At 36.2% G+C, this 18,832-nt stretch overlaps 2 protein-coding genes across 3 annotated transcripts; one reads left to right on the forward strand and one right to left on the reverse strand.

The window, feature by feature from the left end:
• The first annotated feature begins 2 nt into the window (after positions 1-2).
• On the forward strand, positions 3-15,852 carry LOC110065774 (regulator of MON1-CCZ1 complex-like). 2 transcript variants are annotated; one of them, XM_020772945.2, is made up of 27 exons: positions 4-391; positions 510-589; positions 1,579-1,663; positions 2,879-2,935; positions 4,920-5,006; positions 5,155-5,226; positions 5,794-5,862; positions 6,053-6,156; positions 6,570-6,665; positions 7,194-7,263; positions 7,406-7,441; positions 7,549-7,657; positions 8,461-8,514; positions 9,000-9,053; positions 9,803-9,861; positions 9,943-10,012; positions 10,290-10,399; positions 10,946-10,992; positions 11,591-11,657; positions 11,887-11,964; positions 12,570-12,635; positions 12,776-12,814; positions 12,964-13,032; positions 13,191-13,244; positions 13,377-13,488; positions 14,219-14,278; positions 14,559-15,852. In XM_020772945.2, the coding sequence occupies exons 1-27, from the start codon at positions 296-298 to the stop codon at positions 14,648-14,650; spliced, it is 1,992 nt and encodes a 663-aa protein (XP_020628604.2). In that variant the 5' UTR covers positions 4-295; the 3' UTR covers positions 14,651-15,852. The 2 variants fall into 2 exon arrangements, with proteins under 2 accessions (XP_089135133.1, XP_020628604.2); XM_089279007.1 differs by lacking the exon at positions 13,191-13,244 and having other exon boundaries at positions 3-391.
• Positions 15,133-18,797, reverse strand: LOC110065784 (protein phosphatase 1 regulatory subunit 42-like). The gene is made up of 7 exons (XM_020772956.2): positions 18,585-18,797; positions 17,918-18,084; positions 17,650-17,788; positions 17,364-17,480; positions 17,111-17,228; positions 16,427-16,808; positions 15,133-16,091 (listed from the first exon to the last, which is right to left on the reverse strand). Exons 1-7 carry the CDS (start codon positions 18,795-18,797, stop codon positions 15,989-15,991), a joined length of 1,239 nt encoding a protein of 412 aa, XP_020628615.2. The 3' UTR covers positions 15,133-15,988.
• Positions 18,798-18,832: the final 35 nt, after the last annotated feature.

Raw genomic sequence — 18,832 nt, forward strand, 5'->3', positions numbered from 1 at the left:
TTCTCTTATGCCTCGACAAAGCCTAAGGAGAAATGATATTTTAATTAGAAGTGTTGTCTGACCAAGATGGCGGCGACTGAAGAAGGGCCGATCTTCATTTTTGCAGCTCTGAGCGCTTCTTTTTCTCGTAATTCTTTATTAGCATAAGCTAGAAGTGGCATATATGTATACAGAATGTTACGAGAAGTTTAAAATAGGTAAACGCTAGAAAACAAAAGTATTGAAATGTCCTAGACACTGTGACAGAAGTCTGTAAAGATAAGATTATATTTTTTGGACTGCGAAAACCACTGAGATGTCTGGCCATTATGTTCAACTTTGCCCTAATCCTCTTCGGTTTGAACCCGTCACCAAAGAAAACAGCGTCTTTTTTGACGAGGCAAACCGACAGGTGAGAGATAACTGAGAAAATTCAACTTTAGTACACACTTTGCGTTAAGATGACAAGCTTAATATTGTTTATGCTTAGTTAAGTTTAAGTTTTTGAACGGTCATGGATATTGTTTCAGGTCTTTTCTGTGACTTCTGTTGAGGGAAAAACTCGTGTTGTTGTCAGAGGGCCTGATGTCAAATCTTTCATCAGTTTCAAGTAGGTGATAAAACACAATAAGCTCTTCCTTTGAACACCTTTGATGAGAGGACTGAGTCCCATTCACATACACTCAAACCTTGTTAACAGAATAATGTTTGCGACCACAGGCAGAACCCCTCCTCTTCCCCCATCCCCCTCCCCCCAAAGTAGACACCTTGTATTGGTCACAGTTGCAATGATGAGTGCTACATTCTGCCCTTCCAAAGGTGGATACAATTTAAATACCTTAATTATTCTTAATTTTTTATTGTATGGACTATTTTCCTGGCCCAAAGAGTTTTCCTCTTACAGGTGGTTTGACTATACAAATGCTATATAGGGCACATTGAACTAAAACAGCACGATTTACAATGTAGTACCACAGTAAGTATGGCTTGAGCTAGGCTTCATTGTCGTTGTGGAAGGAACAGGTTACCTTTTGTAAGATGGCACCTCCTATTAGTGGAGACAGGATTGCCTCATGGTTAGTGCGCTTAACTCCAGACCAAGCGATCCGTGTTCAAGCCCTGGCAGGGTTGTGTTGTTGGGCAAGACACTTAACTCTTATAGTGCCCCCTCTCTTCTCCCGGGTGTACAAATGGGTACCAGCAAATTTAATGCAGGGAGTAGCCTTGCAATGGACTAACATCCCATCCAGGGGTGGGAGGGGAGGGTTCAGAAATATTCCTAGTCACTTCATGCTACAGAAACTGGGATAAGCTTCAGCCTAATGGCCACTTAGCTCGTATGCAGACTTTGCCTTACCTTACATCCTATAAGTGCACAATAAGTCATATGACATTTCAGCCACATACACTTCATTTTGAAAGCTGGAGAAAGCAATTCCTTGGAATGTTATTTGAAAGTTATGACTCATTGTTTCATCCACACTAGCTCAAGTAAATATCTGTACTGTCCCATAACGGGGGGAGGGGGGGATACCTCTCATGAGTAGTCATACATGGTATTTACTGTACATTTTTTAACTTACACTTCTTTGTTGTCAGCATACCAGCAGTGGGCCATGTGCAGTCTATAAAATTCTCCTATGACCGGAAGATACTAGCAGTTCAAAGATCCTTAAAAATTGTGGTAAGGGGGACCTGTCCTCAGGACAGTTTTGAAATGTTAATAAGATTGCCTTTGTATTTGTGTATCCCAGAGCAACAGTAAGTTGTCTTGTCATAGTTCATCTTAGCCTACCTGCTACTGTCCCCACCTTTCTCCAAGGAAAAATGGGAGGTGGGTATATACAGGGGGTGGATACAGCAACACTAAGTTCATTGTATCCTTGGTGATGTCATCAAACATGCCATAGGCTGTTTGCTTAAATTAAATATTACTTTTTACAGGTTTATCTCCCATATCTGTCTCTTGGATAGATCTAGTATGTATTTTCAAGAATAGTAATAATAATTATAGAGACAGGTCAACAAAAGACTTCTGGATGCCAATGATAATAACTAGGTAGCAATGTGCAGTGAATGACTTTGGTTGGACTTGTGTGGGTCAGAGTAATGTAAAGTGACATGAGTTGCTTTAAAACCACTTAATATTGATTTTGGCAACTACCTTATAGGACTGAGCTTGGAACATAGCAGATTTACAAAGCACACATTTAAGTCCTTCTGGCACCCATTAACTTGGGCTGGCTAAGAAATGTTGCACCATGTTATGTCAACTGATTTTCTTTGCTTGTGTAATATCAAAGTATGTGCAACTGCATTTTTACCACATTTATGCACAACTTTTTGGGATGAACATCAAGGTGTAACATGCTAACATGGTAAATATATAGTAACATAGTTATGTATTCTTTTCAAAGTTAAACTTAACATCAAATATTGATCACAAAATTATTCAATTGTTAAGATAATTTACCACACCTTTCAATAACATGTGAATTCTGAAGTTCAAAAACAGACTAACCATTTCTTTTTAGTTTTTGGCTAAAAAAAAATTATTGTGATTGTAACAAAAACAACCAACATTAGTCTTGAAATAAAGAGACAGAAAAAATGGATAGAAATCTACCAATCACAACCCCACCTACATGAACTTTTGAACTCTTTCAAGTAACCTGTTTCTTAAGAGGTCCACTAATATGCCTGATATAGTAGATGTAGCAGCTAAACATGAAACTGTTGAACTGTTCATGTTATTGAAAAGTACTGACAGTTAAATGTCCAGTACATATTCATCTGTAGTAAAATAGTTTTCTTGATAGGTGAACCTAAATTAAAACTTCTTTTTGATTCAATCTTGTAATTCAGTGTTGTTTATCACTGTGTGCTTTCCTTTGCTTAGGAGTTTATAAATTTTGCTGATGGAATTGACAGCCAACAGTATAGCCAGACGTGCAAGGTGAGCTGATATTTTATTACAAGCTGTCTAAACACTGCTCATAAATATTATGGGTGGCGAGTGGTCCTTCAAATTAACCATCATGATGGGTCTTGCAGTCTTGGGTTTTTGGTAGTTATGTATGTCTCTCAGTCTTGATTTTTTTCACAAACTGTCTTGCAGTCTTGATTTTTTGCAAGGATAAGAAAGTCTCAAAGTATGGATTTGCTTTTTTTACAAATGACATCTGAATGTCTTAGAATCTGAATGTCTGGAGCTTGAATTTACATAGCTCACAAACTTATTTTGATATAAAAAATATTGTTTTCCTGTTCTGGAATCATGATTTTAAAAAATATAAAAAGACTAATTTCTGTACTCAGAGCACAATATTAAAAATCTCAAAAGTGGGATATTTCGTTCGGATCTACTGAACTTTGTCAGCCACAATACAAATTTAAATGTGTTGTGTATTGAATGTATTTGTATTGTTGCTGATGATGTTCAGTGGATCTGAACAAAATATCTCACTTTTAAGATTTTTAATTGTGCTCAGAGTACAGAAATTATTCCATTTAATTTTTAAGACCAACCGACAGCTGTTTATTAGTTAGTTTCCCAGCCACATATATTGTGGAATATGCATATCCTCCGAATGCTACTCTAAATGAACCTTTTTACAGACACCACATTTTTCTGAATTTTTCATTAAAAAATAAAGGAAAAAAAAAGCCTCACCACTCAATTTGTCATGCCAAACTTAACAAAAAAAGTTTATTAAAAATCTGTTCCAAATTCATAAAAATATGGAACCAAAAACTTGCCAATTTTTACAAAGAAATGTTTACCAGGGGGAATTGTTGCCCCCCTGGTGGTATACATTTCTTTGTAAAAACTGGCAATTTTGCAGTGTCTGATCTAGGATTTCACTTTAGAGCGACATTCTGTCCCAGTCAACAATTTTCTAGGGGACATTCCAGTTTTTTGGGGGACACACTGTTTTTTGCTTGTGAGAAATTAGAAAAAAAGTCAAGTCAGCATAATAACTTTCTGCGTGGCAAGTCAGTGTTGAAGTTCTAAAATTAATGCAGCCAGAAGTGAAGGGATTTGCTTTGCTAGACCCAATGCAAATTGAACGCAACAAACTCTTTGTGTTGTCGTATCGTAACCACTTGAATTTTTCCAACCACGTAGATTGAAAGTTTCTCCTTGCTGCTTTGGCTTTCTGTTCGACAAAAGGTTCACGTTCATAAGTATCACTCAATTTATCTTCGTCAACGTTGTCGGTTCTGCTGGTTTCTGTTTGCGGACTGTGTTCTTCTCTTTTGTTCTCTCGACCAAAGAATGATAATACTCTTCTGCTTTGACGTGACAATAATATAGCAGAATGACAAAGAAAACAACCGAAATAACACGTCGTGTTTCATCAATCAAGCGTTAAAAGTAAGAGGTTCGCAAAGAGCATGTGCATTTTTATAAATTGACCCCTCTATAAGAATTATTCTACTTGTTCCCAGGAATCTCATCTCAGCCTCTGCCAGCCATTTTTATTTGGCCATGTCGTAAACATTCGTAAAATGCATGCTGTTTTATATTGTCAATTCTATGAAACTTTAAATCACACAATGTTTTCGCAAAACTTAGGAAAGGAAGGAAAATTACAAGTCAGTAGCTGCTGCGCCAAAATGACCCAGAAGACGAACATTTGGGGGACATCTTCTATCGAACTGCACCAATCCTGCAATGGCGCACTCTAGATCAGACACTGTTTTGGGGCGCCATTATGATAGTTTCATGAGTTTGCAACAGATTCTTGTTTAACTTGGCATATTTACAAAATACAGTGTGGTTATTTGAAAAATATGAAAAACTGTAACCGTTGGTGTTGCATATGACACTGGTAAAAAGGTCCATAATTTGGTGGGTAAACTACTCTGACATAGATGTTATTACAGGTCATGGTCAGTAATTTTGTGGCTTAAATTGTTTTCTGTCTTGTACACAGAGCAAATCTGCCCATGTTATTGGATTTAACTGGACCAATTTAAATGAAATTGTTTTCATCACAAACCAAGGGCTGGAATTTTATCAGGTATGAAATAAGGGCTCAAACGTAGACTCAAAGGCAATTCTTTAAATGTGAATGATTGCCCTCACAACTCATAGTGGACATATAATGTGGTATTTCATGTTTTTTGCTGAAAATAGTTGTTCTTGTTTTGTTTAAATTCTGTTTTAAGGTTCTGCCAGAAAAACACAGTCTGAAAATGATCAAGAACTACAGTGTTCAAGTGAACTGGTTTGTTTTTTTGGTAAGATTTTCATGTCACTGTTTTGTAATCAAAATACCACATGTGATTTTACATTGTTGGTCAATAACTGCAATAAATAATGAGTATTAAGTAACTCCTTGATGGCAACTAAATAAGTGTGTTTTTGTTCCAGGAATATGAATTTTTTTATGTATATATACGCTCCTCACCAAAGGGTTTTTCATTTAAGTCCTTCACCCATTCCAGTTCAGCTTAAGTTCCCTTGAAAAGTTTTGGTTTTTGAAATCCCCAACCTGTTAGAATTTCTGATGATTTTCCATGGGGTGGGTATGGATACTTTCTGTTAAATGTTGCACAATTAAAATAATATTGATTTATTGTTGTTTCAAAATTGTTAGTTAAATTATGTTGTGGTCTGAAGTGATAAATTGATAATTCCATTGTTACAGATGATTTACAATGTAAAAAGAAAATGAAAAGGTGTTTTGTTTGAAACATTTGCCAACTACATATTAATGCTGCGACATGTACTATATAACATCTCAATAATCTGTAGGCATTTGGAATTACATTTATTTATATTTTTGTAATTTTCTTTCTCCAAAGCCTGAAAGTGCTGTGCTTCTGTTGTCATCATCAGGATTAGGAAATGTTATTCATCCATACCACTTTAGAGTAAGTTGCACTTTTTATTTCGATATAAATCACATGAGAAGATTAGTAAATTAAACTGACAGCTTGTTGCCAACATTCCAGAAATTTCTTAAAGCCTTCAAATGTAAGGTTGTTGTGTACTGTAGTGTCAAATGTTCTATTTGTGTTGATATTCAGCTGTTGTAAGTTCTGTTTTGCATTATGATTGCAGGCAGGTTCTGTGATGCGGCTACCAAAGTTTGAGGTTGATCTTCCTGCAGCTTCAAAAGCTCAGAAAACTGGTCTGTTAGAGAGGGATGTCACCCTTGCAAACATGTGAGTCTGATAGGATGGGTAGTGAATGTTAAATTCGAGATGCCGTAAGATGGCGAGACTAAAAAAATATTGTCTGCCCTCCTGAGAGTTTGTTAAACAGTTTACAAAATAAATTGATGCTATGAAACTTTAAATGTTGATACCCATGGAATTCCACCAAAAATTCTTTGAGACAGCATCATGGTTAACAGAACTACATGAACATATTTCTCATGAGCTTTAATTTATAGGGTGTCATATGCAGGCTTAAGTCAATGTTAAATGTTGGGACCATGTTGTGTGTACAGCAAACGGAGCGGTACTACAAGGGCTGCTAAATGGTAGTCTTTTTTCACATTCACATTAGATTTCAAACAGTAACTAAGCACACAACATTATCTTTCATTTTGTTTTTCTGTTTGAACTCTCTGCAGTGATGGTCAACTTTATGTGGTAATCCTCAGAAATCAACAGAGAAGTTCTACCACTGGACCAATTGGTGCAGAGATAGTTCTGTATCAGCTGCAGCGGTTAGTCTCTTATTATATGCTTTGTATTTCTCGAATCATGCTATCTTTGTAAAACTCGAGCTTTAAGAGATTAAGTGGAACATCCAGCTTACATTTAGCCTGTCCATTGAAGCAACTTGAAATAAACTAGCAGTTTGGTTAAAAAAAGGTAATTCAAGGGTCCAGGGGAGCCAGGTGACTGGTTTATTGCTGCTGGTACACTGTACCTTCACAATGTAGATCAGATTTCTTTAGTATCAAATACGAAAAATTACTCCTCCCACTATAGTAAAACTTGCAGTGATTGTAGATATGCCATCAGAAGGTAAGCGTCATGGTGTATTCTCCAAGCTCAGGTACACTTTTCCCACATGTGTCACATAGCATCAGCTAACTCTTGCTAAATGAGAGGAATTATTTTCTTAACCATAACCTTTGATTGGTTCAATTTCATGATTTCAGTGTATTGATGAGGCTACAATGTAAAACAATGAATGTGTACAACTTACAGTTTTCTCAGGTCACATCAGATTGAATATTGAATTTCAGGGATATTCCAGCCAAGAAACTAGCAGTCCTTCAGTTGAACATGATTGGAAGATTTGCAGTGAATGTTGTGGTAAGTAAAAGGCCAAATGACAAATGCTATGGAAGTTTATTTCAGTGCTTTGCATCTCACGGTTTCGCTGCTCTGCTATTTATTTGTACAATCATGTGGAGGTAGGAATCTTTCTTATAATAAATACTTTTTTTGTTCACAGGACAACCTTGTGATTGTCCACCACCAAGCTTCCAAGGTAATTTCTTCCTGTTTCTTAACATTTCTGTTTCCAATTTCAGCTGTATTCACAGTATTATTACCCTGACTCATTCTTCCATGCATACATCTGTTTGGTGTTTGCAGACATCTATGCTGTTTGATGTCAGGTTTGGAGGAGATTTTGATGGACAGATCACATACTTTCAACCAGTGTTAGCACCTTTGCCACTTGAGCAAGCTGTTTTTGAGTTGGGTTAGCTATACATTTGCAGATCTACTGTAGTTCTACTGTCTGACTGTTTACATGTATTAAGTTGCCAAACAGGCATAATCACGTGAATTATTTTGGATAGGGAAGGGAAGGGGTAGGTGGAAAGTGACTTCCTGTAGTTTTTCTAAATGAAATTATAGCCATGATCTCACAACTTGGAGAGCAAATTGAATCATCTTCAAGTTGGCTTAGTCTTACATCAGTGCTTTCAACTTTCGAAGGAGCAATTCCAGCTCAACAGCTGGCTTTTAGCCATTGTGAGTTTTCTCAAATCATGGACAATTTTGACTTATTACGTTCTCACACAACACTTATTTCCTGCCAGGGGTATAAATGGTTATAGGCAAGCTTTATGGGTAAATAATACATGTATGAAAAATGCTATGCGCTAACCTGTGATAGACTAGCATCTGATGCAAAGGGGGGAGGGGCAGAGGGTGGGATGGGTAGCAATACTTCTAATCACATCATGGTTAAGCTTGAGCGGTGCACGCCACTTTTACCCAAATGCAGAAAAATGTATTCAACTTAATTTTCTTAATTTGATGTCTTATTTTCTCTGGTTTAGGGGTAGGTGCATGACTTAGGAGTAGTGGCTGTTACTCTTGTGTGTCCTGTCCTGCCACCTTGGGAAATCAACAATGTTGTCATGTGGTAACCTGTGATAAACCTGTAGGGAGCTGCATCATCCTATGGAGCTTATAAGTTTTTCCCAGGTTGACCCTCTTGTCTTGCTTGTTCTGTGAAAGAATTCTTTGTTCACATTCTTTGTTTGTTTGTTTCAGATGAGAAAGATTCTACTGGTGCTGTGAGAAGGAAAAGGATAGTCTGTGACATGTGTATCCTATGATAGATGCTTAAATGTGGCAATGAAAATACTTTTGGTTCACAACAGCTTATCATATTTGCCAGCATTTTATTTTATTATGGAATGTGATCTTCCCAGGGGTTTATCAATCACAGAGCATTCAAAAATACCCTGTGATTTCACTTAAAAGCTAGAGCTAGAGCTGTGATATGTATGACTTACACTGTAGTCATAATCTTTATTATTTGAGCCTCTGACTTAGTTTTGGGTCATTTAACTCAGACAATCAACTACTTGAAAATGAAATATACTTTAACCACTATTAAATTCTCTTGGTATTTTATCAAGCATGCAGCAAAAACTCACAGTTAATAAATCCATCAAAAATAGTGCCAACTACTCGTTCAAGTTTAGAGTTGTTTTAAAAGATGATTGAAGACATAAACATTGCAAATTCATGTTAGTATCTTTTTCTTGATCACAACCTTGCTATGTTTCTTAACATGTTATTTCCAGACTCTCAAAACTGGATAGTGTTTCAGCCAAACATCATTATAGATGCTAAACTTGGTAAGTATAAAATATTATTTCTGCACAATTGGCAAATGTGGCAAGCGCAGAAATGTTACTGTGTGCGGTGGCAAGGTTAGCAGCCTCCTCCACCACCTCCCCCTCCAAATCCACTATTCAACAATAAGATTAAAATGTCAAACAGTACCATTGAATAGACAGTTTATTAGTCAGATTCAAGATCTTGTAAGAGTTTCAGGTTTTATCCTGGCCACAGTCCTTGAGCTGTGTTCTCAAATAAGATATAGATTACCTCTTCCCACTCAGGAGTAGAAATCAAATGCTCAGGACTGGCTAGACTAAATCTTCAATTCAATAAATGACAAGCAGTCATTTGGAGGTTAAGATGGTACTTGAATTTGTTATGTTAATCATTATTACATTTTACATGTACGTGTACCTTTATTTAGTATTCTTTCTGTGACATGATACATCTTTGTAATATGATGTAGTATACTCTATTCCTCTAGCCTGCAGAACCGGCAGATTAGCAGGGCAGACCACAAAGTGTGATACACGGGTGCAGAGCGCGAGCATGGGTGTGGAGCGTGAAGTGAGAAAATCACAATTCATGCTTATACTCACACTCTAGGCTTGTGTAATGCCATTGGCACTCTGCCCTCCTAATCCACCTTCTGCAGGCTAGTCAGACTTCTTAAGCTTAGTCGAGTGTTCATACTGAAATAAGTGCCAGGAATTGTCAGGGGCTACTTTTTGTTGTATTAAAATGAGATATGGGTTTTCTTCAGGCTGTTTATGGCAGGTTATGATAAAGTTGGAGCCTTTGGTGGTGATGATAAGTGACAAGGTAAGTATTCAACATTTAGGTTTGATGATAATCCTTTGTATCCTATATGAAGTATGCTGACCAGGAGTAACTTTATGTTAGGGATTGTTGATTGACTTCCTACTGCTAAGAAAGGAAAGCAAAATGGTGATTTTGACAGTTTTCAAACAAGGTAAGTTCATATGAATATAACAAACATAGAATTGCACTTTGTAGAAGTCTGTATGTTAGTAACTTATTTTAATGCCCTCATCATAGGACTTCTGGCTTGAGAACTAACTGAAACGTTGTGTCAGAAACCAGAGGTGTCAGCACTGATATGAAAACAGGACTCGGGCTGCTGATTGTGATGACTTAGCAGTGTTGTTTGTCATCTGTGGGCTGATGTCTCCTTTTTCTGATGCCCCTTATGTCACATTTTATTTTTGTTTAATTTACTATTTTGACAGCTTTAACACCAGGGAGACAGAGCAGCCTGCCAGTCATAGCTCGCATGTTTGACAAGGTGAACTTGGCTTATAGAAATTACTCACTGGAAGTGGAGCAAGGTGCACAACAGGTGAGATCAGTTCATAAGGTACAATGTAAATAAACTGGGATTTTTGATTAGCTGTTGGTAGCGTTATTATTATGAGGGGGAGAATAAATTGAGAGAGGACAGAGGTCTGGGTAGATGGAGCATTGAGGGGGAAGAATTTGTTTGGATGAACGGAGGGGCAGAGACAGCAATAGGAATGATAATGGAGCAATGGATTAATGGAGGGAGGGGAATGTAGAAGAGAAAGAGGACTAGAGAGAGGGAGAAATGGAGAGATACATTGGGGGAAAGAGAGATAAACTGAGAAATGGAGGGAGGAATGAAAAGAGGGAATAGTAAAAGAAACAGAGCTTGAAAGAAGGTAAAGATCCATAGAGGGGGGAGGGAGTCCTGAATAGGTGGAGGAAGGGATGAATGGAGGAACAGAGGAAGATAATGGAAAGAGGATTAGAGAATTGAAGGCATGAAGAGATTAATATATTTATTGTACCAAGGAAGGGAAAGAGAAGCAATGTTGGAGAATTCAAACTTTTGTTTTTTCATTAACAAGATGTTGTTTTTGTTTAGTCAAGTGATGCTTCCAAGGGTCAATCTCCTCAAAAACAGCTAACCAGGTTAGTCACCTTTGAATAAATCTGCTTCATTGTTAGCACAGAAAGAAAGTAGAAAGTACTTAAGTTAAGAAATAGAAAACATGTACTGTGTTTCTATTGAGTTTTAGAAACACAAGTGGAAGTTTGGGAGAACAAGAAATGCTGTGGGAACACGAGCCACAGGCGAGTGTTTCCACAGCTTTTTTGAGTTCTCCCAAACTTTCACGACTGTCTCTATAACTCGATAGAAACACGGAGAACATGTTTTCTATTTCTTTTAGAAAACAATGTGACGAAGAAAAGGAAAACAAATTGTTTATTTTGATCATCAAAATGTAAATTCTCTTTGCACACGCCATCATTACATCAGCAGCTTGTGCTAGTTCTGTGTTTCCATCGAGTTATAGAAACACAATTTTTAACCAATCAGCACGTGTATTTTCTTAGGTTTTTTTTTCTAATACTAGTTAAGGCGCAGGGTCATAAGTAGCTCTAACTCATTGTTCTTTATATTAAATTTGTAAATTGCCTTTGATGTGGTTTAATAATTAAGACGTAAATCTGGGACTTTTCGGTTTGTGCGTTAATTGTATCAATTTAGTGAATTATACATTTGCAGGTGTCAGACTGTTGTCACTCAAGAAGACATGTATTCTCATGTACTATCTGTGTTTGTTGAGAGCAAGGTAAACAGTTTGCTGTTGATAAGTTAATGTCAAAATGTAAAATTGGTATTTTAAAACTGTTTTCAGTAGAACTCAGTATACAGTCATGATATTGCTCTGGACTTATGCTTAAAACTTACAGTGTTTATAGTGCAGTTTTAACAGCACTCATTTTATCAAGCTGAAAAATTCATACATTGATTATGTTTTACTTAACACGAATTCAATGTCTTTTTCCCTCCTTTTGTAGGATATCAAGTATAAATTTATGGTTGCTGTGTTGGTGGAGTACATTCGCTCTCTGAATCAATTTGAGACTGAAGTGGAGGTAAGAAGTAATAATTGTTATTGTTACATGTCGCTCTTCTGAATAGTGAGCTATGTATGTAATAATGTTGGATTTCTTACATCACAGTTTTGATTCAACAATGGTTACTGATTATTGTACTTTAGTTCAACTTTGGTGCAGTTAAAGCAAGAGCTTTGCAATTTTGTTTTTGCTATACTCCAGTGTCAGACTCTTGATCCTGGGTCTGGATAATGAACCAACAGTGAAGATTCTAGCCTGTTCTGGCAGGCTCTCGGTCACAAGGAACAACAGAAAAAAGTAGGCGACCAAAAGAATAGCAACTAAGCAGGGTCTGAAAGAGAGGAAGGGCAGAGTCCACTCATCTATCTTTCCCCACATGCCATTTCTGATTGTCCCCAATGACTGAGATCCTGGAACAGACTGTTGCGCATGCATTCAGGCTCACTGTTTGGATGAACAGTGTTTTACTCCTGGCATGAAATAAACCAGTTACTGACTCCTGTTGAAGTTTCCTCTTACATTTAAAACAAACACTGTAAAGTTATCATTATTTCTTGCTGCCATATGTCATGTATCAGATCATTGTCATGCAAACTCGTGATCTTTTTCTTTCTCCTTGACAGCACTATCTTTATGAGTTGATTATCAATCTTCTTGTACACAACAAGTGTTTCTACCAGTTGCATCAGGTTTGATGAGCCTTCGTAAATTTAATTTTAGTCTTTTTATATAATTATTTGAGGGATTAATAGTTAGATTTGTTGTTTTTCAAATTTATTTTTTCTGCGATGCCCATGGAATAACATTTGAAGTTCTTATCTTGTTTTAGTTCGTTCAGTATCATGTTATAAGTGACTCCAAACCATTGGTAAGAGAATCAACACTGTTTGAATATGACCTTATATTATGTCATTGACCCATTGTTCACAAATTGTTATTCTCTCACCAAGCATTTCTGACGTGACTTGTTCATATTTTAAAACAAACGACCTTCATTTTGATGTCCTTATTTTTCAGGCATGCCTTATGTTGTCACTTGAAAGTACTTACCCTCCAACTTATCAGCTAGCCTTGGATATGCTGAAGGTGCAGTTGATGTTAATATTGCATAGACGTATGTGAAGTATGTTAGTATTTTTGACTCAACCAGAGCAAATCCATTATTACTGGGTTGAAAACTAAGGCATCAGACACCTTTCCTTCCCTTTTGGGACACTTGTAATTGTTTTATTTCTTTATTTTAGAGACTTAACACTGCCAATGAGGAAATAATAGAGGTTCTCCTTTCTAAACAACAGGTAGGTCACCACCATGCGCAAATAGATAAACACTTAGAAAAGTTTGTTTAGTGTAATGCACTTCTAAAATATTGAATGCACTCCATTTTTCATTTAAATATTCCATCTCATTCATGTTTTTCCTTTCTGCAGGTGTTACCTGCATTACGTTACATCCGTGCGATAGGTGCAGAAGACTCTGCATCACCTCGAAAGTTTTTAGAAGCTGCCACAAACCCTGAAGATTCCATGCTTTTCTACACTGGTATGCCAAGAGATTACAACCAATCATAAATTGATACACTGAGTTCTTCTTGTTGCCTTTTCACCTGCAACCAAAAGTCTGTGATGAATGTTTGTGCATTCAGTTGGTCTGCCAGCTGGCTGGCCGGCTGGTCAGTCAGTCAGTCAACAACAACAGTTTATTTCTACTACTGTAAACAACTAAAAGAATTTACAAGATTATAATTATAAATATATAAATAAACAGTAGAGTACATACAGTAGTGGGACACCCAAAATAACTAAAAAGCTAAACTAGTTGGGTGACCGTAATTATAATAATTAAAAATGTAAGAGTCAGGAAAGAGGCACAACAAATACATTGGTACACATAAGTATCACAAACTTGGTACAAGATTAAATATACAAAACAAAACAAAATAAGTAGATATAAACTATCAAAATATCAGTAAAGATTAATAGAGACTAGTGAAATGCAAAGTTAGTTCTTTTTTAAATTGATTAGAAGTACAACACTTGAATCTTTCATCGAGTTCATTCCATAATTTAGGTCCATTAAATCATAAGTAAGTCATTCATTCATTCAGTCAGTCTGTCTGTCCACCCACCTGTCAGTCAGTGTCAGTCAGTCATTTAGTCAGTCAGTCTCATAATTATGCATCTCATGTGATTCCTTTTTCCTTACTTTGTATGCGTCTTTCTTTTACGTACAAATACATGTATTTTCATTGATGCCTTTTTCTTTGTTGCAGTGTACAAGTTTTTTGAACAACGTAATGTACGGCTACGTGGCAACCCAGACTTTGCTCCAGGTGCAAAATTTGTTTTCATTATTATTACTTAGTCAATATTTTGTCTTTTCATTGGTTGTGAGTATGGTAAAGTTAATGCCAGTACTTTAAAGGTATATCAAGAGGTTATAACTTAAAAGTTATTCCTCCCTCATCCTATTGTATTTTGATCCACAAGAATGTTATCAAGTTATCTCTGCCATTAGTGGAAATCCTGTTGTAGAATGAAGGGTTTAGTTTTTCAATATTATTATATTATCTGTGGTGAAGTATCTCTTATCTTGTCCATGTGTTTTCAAAGGCGAGCACTGTAACGTATATGTGAAGAAGTTCGAGTGTCTGTTTGGATCAAATCGCAGTGGACAAGTTCCAGTTAATGGAGGAATCAACTGAACAGTGGACAAACTCTGGAGACACCTATTACATGTTGTACAGTTATCATTGGTAAATGAATTAATGATATTGACAGATTGTCACAGATATCTGGTTTGGCAAATTAATTGATTGTAGGTAGCAATTAAGATGGTAGGAAATAAGCTCTATTTGTTATTTTTTCCTGGACCAAAGGTAGATAGCTGAACTACAGGACTCCAGTAGTTCAGACAACTGTTAAGTTTCATGTCCTGTTTTATGTCAAGAAAGCTTACTAGATTACAGGTTAATGTGGCAAATTCTGCTACCACTTCCTCAATTTAACCTGGAGTGTTCAGGAACCTGGCAGTTATTCTACACATTTTAGTTTTGGGTTGTGAGGATGAACAGAGTGTGAAAATTCCATAGGAGTAAAAATAAAGTTAGATAAAATTAATTAGCTTGACAAGGGATGATAAGGAAGGTATACCATATGACACAATAAACATAGGAGACAACAGAAATTCTCACTTCAAAATGTTTATTAAACTCCAACTATGTTGTAATGGCCGAGTTGCTTACAAAGCAAACATGTACACTAGTTTCTGCATTGTCAGTTTGTGTGGAAGAGAAGAGCCTGTTCTTAGTTGAATGTACTCAAAAGTTTGAAAACTTTAATGAATTTATTAGTAGATAATTTTTCTCCAAATAATAAAATTATAGGAAAAATAGATTTTCTAGTTAGCTTCATACATTATATGGAGAAATTGATTTTGTCATTTAGAAGGCATTAACTGTATCACAAATTTTTGTTGGATGAATTTACTATAAGGTTGCCGCTGTATACAGTATATAATGTGCAATTTACACTCTCCCAAAAAGAAACTGAGCACTCGTGAAATAATAGTATTGTATTTTTTTTTTCATCCAGTGACTGACTAAAGGTTTTCAATTGCCATGTCTTATTCAAGACTTCTATGTTGACTTTAATACAAGTTATATAGTGTCCCTCTTGGCAATAAATATGATAATACCATAATACCATACTTACATCATTTACATGTATGTACAAAGTAATGACTGTTATTTCATTACTGACATTTTAATACTGAATGAAAGTTTAGGTCAAACCATAATAATTTCACAGCAATATATACATGAAATTTAGAACCTCTGACTTTAATATGTTACATCAACTGTATATTATATGTCTTGAAATTGAAATAAAGCTGTTGAAGATTTCATCTTCTTAATTTCTTGCAAGGGAAATATAATTTAATAATTTTCTTTGAGAAAACATATTAATGTATCATTCATTGTACAAAATTTATTTTAATTCTAATCTAAACTTTCAAAATCTCTAAAAGTAATTATATTTTGCTATGTTTGTAATGGGAGAGGTGGTCCACTGTGGATGTCACTGTCACTTTCCCAATTTCCTTCAGATATGATGGGACGTGGAGGTGCAAAGATGTTGGGAAATCTGAAAAACAAATGACAGAAGATATACTTCAGCACACTGAATTATCAAAATCGCGTAGAATAGAGTGGTGAAATCATGAACATCGGGTAATAATTCAAGTTTTTCACTGGTCACGCAAAACCTTCAGGTCATGGATCACAAAGAATAATTTCTTAAATTTACATTTCACAGAAAATAAAATCAGTTAATCACACATCATGAGAATACCCCTGTATGACCCTCATCTAAAAGGGGCCAGGGATGGCTGCACAGAAATGTTGCCTGGTCAATTAGCAAACTTCCACTACATTACATGTACTCTATATAAATTCTTACGGAAGGTTTGATGTTCATACCTTGATTGTGACATGTCATCTGCTGGTTTCCTGTTTAACAGAGTAGAGTTGGGAGCCCTTGCTTGCATTATTGCAGCCAATGGTTTTGTGCCCCTAGGAAGTGCAACTGAGTGGGGTCCTCCAGGTACACCTCTGTCATAAATTAAAGGATTCATTCCAGGATTAATCATGTAACCCCCATCAGTGATTGGTGGTCCGTGGATTGGTGGAAGTGAGGGTATACTGGAGAGGGTGTTAGATGAGCTTGATATGAAGTCTGAAGATGTGCCTCCTTCAAGGAAGTGCAGTTGTTTTCTTTGCCGTCTTCTGGCATCTCTGCTAGCTTTCCAGTTCATTAGAAATCGCTTGGCAGTCTCATTAATTTCCTTGGCATCAAGCATCACTATAACAAATATAGAATACAATGATTATTACAACTTTTATCATCTAATTCACTAATAATGTATTCTTACAGAAATTCATCTATCTTTTGTTATTTCGGATCATCTGACTTCTGCTAGATCCCAGAGTCAAAGGATATTACAAAAATGGTCTCGACTCTAGTGCAGATAAGGTGGCAAATTATGCAATTTCGGTTTTAGATATCTTAGCAAGTGTAAAGGTCAGCAACATTTACTGTAAGAACAACACATGTATAAATGTAGATTTCATAACAGGAAATTTCATTGTAAGTACTTTACATACCTAATGATCTTGACATGACTATAACTCTGTCTCGGTACTTTTTCTTGAGACACAAAGGATTTCCAGACAGCTCTAACCTCCACAATGACGGCCATGATGCCAGGACTCTTGAAAGTTCCTACAGGAAAAGATTTTATTAGTGTTAATGTAACTTACAGGAACTTGTACTGTTTGGAAAATCATATAAAGGGTTTTATTAGTGTTCACAAGTCTGAGAACAATGTACAGTCACATAGAGCAACATACACTGTACCTTCATATCTGAAAGGCAGTTGTTTTCTACAAAGAACTGTGTTATGTTCTTGAGGCATTTCAGCTCTTCAATAGAGTCTATGTTGTTTTCAGAAATGTTCAATACACACAAACATTTCTGCAAATAAAACAAAAATATGATAAGTAACTGACATACTAAGAATCATCCAAGAAGTCATTTGACTCATTTATTATCACCATGATAAATTTACAATTTCTCCTAACAAGTACTATAAGTGGAGCCCAGTAGGGAGAATTTGTATTCAAACCTAAGGATGCATACTTACAGAAAGGGCTTGAAGTGACCTTGGCTCAAAGAGTAGTTTTTCACCAGGGGGTAGACTCTGTTTCTCAATGTGAAGCTCCCTCAAACTTTCTAAGTTTTCTAATCCTTCCACAACTGTGATGGAATTTGAACCAAGATATCTGAAAATTGTAACAGAGTGTTTCATTAATTAATGTATAACACACTCTGATTAGAAAGCAGTGTGTCTACCTTGCTTGAGGCTACATAAACACAGCACACATATCTCAGTAAAGTAAAGTTTTGCTTACAACTTTGTTAATCTCCTAAGGTTGTCTAGTCCTTCTATCTTTGTTATTTCATTTTTCTGGAGGTACAAGTGTGTCAGGTTGGTTGCAAATCCAAGATTCTTGATCCTTGCAATATTATTGTCGTAGAGGTAGAGAACTGATAGGTTGCGACAGTGATAGAGATTGTCCTGCAACGAGATCAATGGTACACTATCTTAGCACACACCCTTAGTTTAGCTTAGCTTACATAAGCCTTATTCACATTTCCAGAATGCTCAGTATAAAAAGAAATCCCTAAGAATTGCAAACATTTTGCCTATGAAGTCTTACATTATCTTTTCCTCTGTACGTGAAACCATACATTAACACTCAAATTCAGGAAAAGGGTTTGTTTTAAGGATCTCTTTACAATATTGAAAGCTTTTGTCTTCAAAAACGGCTTACAACTTTTCCAACAAGATTAAGTCCAAGTAAAATATAAAGTTCAGGTGCATGTTGCTGTGTTGTAAGCTCATTGAGCAATTTATAAGCTAGTTCAGCCATTGAGAAGCATAGTAATAACTTCAAACATGAATAACTAGAAGCATAATGACCAAAATGAATTGAAATCTATATGGTATCCAACAACGAGATTACCGATCGAGCCAGGCGAATCGAACAGTCTATGAAACTTTTCAGATCTACTTACAATTTCATCGATGTTCTTCTCGGAAAAATAAAGATGAGTCAACCTTCGCACGTACTGTTGCACAGTTTCGTCTCTTCTTTTCTTTGTATGGCTAGGAGATTTCGCCAACATTTCCAATGTAATCTTTCCCATTTTGAAATAATCACACGAACTGTCTAGCGACAAATTGTTTGAGCATAATATGAATACAGATATCACGTGACCAGAAAACATTATCCGTCTCCCTGGAAACAACTATGGGACCCAGT

Source organism: Orbicella faveolata, unplaced genomic scaffold (assembly GCF_042242905.1).
Source record: "Orbicella faveolata isolate gen_17 unplaced genomic scaffold, um_ofav_v1 contig_47, whole genome shotgun sequence".
NCBI classification, from domain to species: domain Eukaryota; kingdom Metazoa; phylum Cnidaria; class Anthozoa; order Scleractinia; family Merulinidae; genus Orbicella; species Orbicella faveolata.